Source organism: Myotis davidii, unplaced genomic scaffold (assembly GCF_000327345.1).
Source record: "Myotis davidii unplaced genomic scaffold, ASM32734v1 scaffold279, whole genome shotgun sequence".
NCBI lineage: Eukaryota > Metazoa > Chordata > Mammalia > Chiroptera > Vespertilionidae > Myotis > Myotis davidii.
Window position 1 is genome coordinate 986,726 of NW_006291009.1, and position 3,977 is coordinate 990,702.

Genomic DNA, 3,977 nt, shown 5'->3' on the forward strand with positions numbered 1-3,977 from the left:
TGGGGAGGGAGGGGCTGCAACCCCACGGCATTGCGCTCCGGGGCTGGAGGCCGGTCGGGCAGCGCGCTGTTGCTTTGTAAAAATGCGTGTGTCTTCTGGCGTTCTGGCTGGGGCCCGGAGGCGACACCCCAGGAGGTCTGGGGCTATTCTCCCTCCAGCCCCCACTCTTTTTCTTTTAACTGCAAAGATGGGTTCTTTAAAAATATGATCCTATGGCTCTTTGCAGAATTGAAATAGAGCATGTTAAGCTTCCTGGAGATTGACGCGTGTAGATTCAGCTGCTCAGGAGCAGGGAGCTTCCGAGCAGGACAATAGCTATTGTTGTTGGGGAGTGTTTGCGGGTAGTTGGGAGCACAGGCGGATGTGAGGTTGGACTTCTTTTTTAAAGCAAACAGTGCCTCAGGTCCGGTGGAGACCTGGGGGCTTTGAGGGCGGGTTGAAGAGGACCTAGAGGAATTCTAAGTCAGAATTCAGGCTTCCAAATTTTTGCTAGGCCCTGCTAGCACCCTTAAGACTTTGGAGTGTGTGTGTGTGTGTGTGTGTGTGTGTGTGTGTGTGTGGTCGGGGTGGTGGGGGTGGTATTTCTTCCTTTCTGTTTTCTTTCCTTTTCTGTTTGGACGGGGGATCAAGGATTAAGTTCCAGGGAGAAAAATAAAAAAGAAAGAAAAAGTTTAAGACACCCCCTCCCCCCCTTAGTTTTATCATGAATGATATTTCCAGTGCGATTCTGGTTTCCTTCAAGGCTTGATTTAGAGCTTTGTATGTATGTCTGTGTGTGTATGTTGCTAAGGTCACCATGGCTGACCGGGCTGCTGCGGAAAGAGCCTGCAAGGATCCCAACCCCATAATTGATGGCAGGAAGGCCAATGTGAACCTGGCATACTTGGGAGCAAAACCAAGGATCATGCAACCAGGTGAGAAACAGGGGTCCCTTTGTACCTCCCCTCCCCACTAGAGATGCCCACTACTGCATAGCATGCATCCTCGATTTAGAACATTGGTAGATGTATTCAGTAAAGTTAAACCATGGCTGGTGATTGTGCCAAGGCATTAAAGATAAATAAAGGAGAGTTGTAACCACTCCTTTCAGGACTTGAAATATACCTGTGTACAAAAATAGATCTTGGAGGACTGGACAGTTTTTTACAGGCCAAGACTTGGACATGACTCACCTGTTTTCTGTAGTCAGAGTCCACTCTCCATTTTTGAGTTTTTAGACACTTGTAGATAACTCAGATGTGGATTATATGGGCCAAACTTGTCAAGTCTAGCTGGTTGTACTTCCTAACGCAACGTTAGGAATGTCTCTCCTTTTACCACCAGTTGCCTGGGCCCAAAGCAGGCACTCAGACTTGAACACTGACCCAAGAAAAGCATAGGGGTGCAGGTGGAGGTGTCTGGATGATAAATGTTTAACATAAACTCACAGGATATTAGTAATTAAAATAGATTTCACATACTCCAGTTACCCTCATGCTACAGATGAAAAAACTGAGAAACTGATACAGATGAGAAATGATTTACTCCAAAGTCACATAGCTATTAACCACCAAGAGGGAGCACGGTTTTGTCTGTGTGAAAACATGACCTTCTGCATTTATAACACTGCCCTCTGCATGAGCACAAATAATTAAGAGTTGACTGTTGAACAGATGTAATCTTTTCTCGAAATTTTGGAGATTGACCCTTCCATCCAAACAGATTTACTAGGAAACTAGGCTGTCAAGAAAGTGGGTGCATGAGCAACTATCTATGAACATTAAAAAACATGTATTTGTCTAACACATTGAGTGTAGATATTATCCAGAGAAGAAGGAAAGGAGAGTTTGTTTTGGTGAATTTTTATACTATAATCTGTAAAAGCCATAATCTTGCAAAGCATTGTTCAAAGCATTCCAGAGTGCTCCAAATTACCAAGGATTTTTATAGATCATTATTCAGAATCATAGGAATATTTGTGCATGTAACTTCATTATCAGGCCCTATTGTTGCTTTTATTCCATGAGAATTTTTCCCTGAACTAATTTTCTAAGGTCTTATTCTATGTCAACTAAACTTTGCAGATAATTTTTAGTTTCCACTTGTAGCCTATTAAAATTTTTATTTGGATCAACAATAGCATTAATAAAACTGTCTTTTAAATATATATCTAATATTTTCTCTAAAGTATTAAGAGGATGGTTATCTTTTCTAACATAAATGAAAGTTGTGATTGCTCTTTATATGTAGGAGTTATAAGTGTCTAACCATGCACAAATAGAGAATGTGATGTGTTTTGTTGTTAGGTTTTGCCTTTGGTGTTCAACAACTTCATCCAGCCCTTATACAAAGACCTTTTGGGTAAGTCAATTAACAGGCCCTCCTAACTTCCAACTGGTATCATTTGTTAACCTGCTTCTTATATACAGACAAGACCATCAGGCCACAGAATGTTCCTGGTTATACATATTTATATATGTTTGTGTATTCTTAATGCTGATAACATAAATATTTTTAGATGAGTCAAGTTATCTGACCATGTATGCAGCCTCCAAACCAGACAAATTTTGAGCTTATGATTAACAAAACAAAACAAAAATACCAGGTATGACTTGTGTACAAGACCGTTGTGTCCCAGCACCATTACTACTGTTCAACTTGACTCAATTTTATTTATCTCTTTCTAACCTGACAGGGCTCGTATACAGTTAAGCTAACTGATCAGAAGGATACCATGATAAGAGGTGGAATAGTTCTGTTTGGAATTAAACTGTAACCAGTAGACTCAGACACACAAGCTCAGATGGTGATTAACGATGCATGGATGTTGGTGTTGTTGTTTTACTTTTCACAATAGTCAATAGACCTCCGTGTGCTTTATTTTATTTATTACAGTAATGAAGTGGTGTTGATAGCTAAACTGTGTGCTTTTTACTTAATTGAAAAGAGCTGTAGTGAAAGTGTTTTCTTTTCCTCGGGGAAGGGGCTCTTTGTGTTTTGGTTTTGGTGGTGGTGTTGAGGAGTGTTGACTTTTGACTTTGCCATGGGAAGCAAAGGGCCTCTTTTTTTTTCTTGCTTTTAAGCTGTAGCCTGTGACTTCCACTTAACCATACTTTTGTAGTGAGTGCTAAATCGTGTGATTTCCCTCTGTAAGAATACAGATACATTGCTTGCATGTCCTACGTTTCTGTTTTACCGGGGAGTTTTCTGGGAATGGGGCTCTTTCTTTTGCAATGTGTATCCACTTTTAGGCCTTCTAATTAAAGGTTCAGCAACTCTCATCAGATTTGTTAACACTAGTCAAGTTTTCCAGTAGAGCAGCACCAGCTTTCACCTTTCAGCCCTAACTCAGGTGAATAGCCTGCTCACATTTGTGTTATCTCTGGGTTTTATCTCTGGGCTTTCCTCACTTGCACTCCCTTATTTTCTTTTCATTCAGACATGATATGGGTGGGAGATCCCCTAACACCTAAATTTATTCTGAACACTTAGAGTCTGTTTGGCTGTATTCTACATGATCAGTATTGCTGTAACTCTAATGTCAGAGATTTAAACTTCTTTTCAAATATTTTAACTGTTCAAGAAGTGCTTTATCCTCAGCAACACCTTAGCTTAACACCTAAACACCTAAATGTGTATGTAGCGTGGAAGGTTAGATTCTGCTTAGATAGATATCTACATTATCTGTCTCTAAGAATAGACCCCCCAAAAAGTAATAATTTTTTGAAGAGTCAATTTATATCTTTCATGAGTACCTTCTTATAACCCTCCCTGTAACATATCAATACTTCACCCTTACTGGCAACTGTTACTTTTTTTAAACTGTGGAAGAGTCTTCTGTCCAATATCATTAAAAAGGACCTTCAAATCCATAGCTCTTTATCAATGCCCCATCCAAACCATCCTGGATACTGACAATAATTAGTGGGTTTATTGGTTCAACTACTTGTGTGGGCTCCTCCCCCATCATTGGTCTAGACCAGGGGTGGGCAAACTTT

The 3,977-nt window shown here is 40.4% G+C and overlaps 1 protein-coding gene across 1 annotated transcript in view; it reads left to right on the top strand.

The window, feature by feature from the left end:
* Window positions 1–30: 30 nt before the first annotated feature.
* Window positions 31–3,977, top strand: part of RBM24 (RNA binding motif protein 24) — a 9,901-nt gene continuing 5,954 nt past the window's right edge. The window contains exons 1-2 of the mRNA XM_006764071.2: window positions 31–914; window positions 2,286–2,340. Coding sequence (XP_006764134.1) covers window positions 797–914; window positions 2,286–2,340 — 173 coding nt within the window. The 5' untranslated portion in view covers window positions 31–796. The remainder of the gene's footprint in view (window positions 915–2,285; window positions 2,341–3,977) is intronic.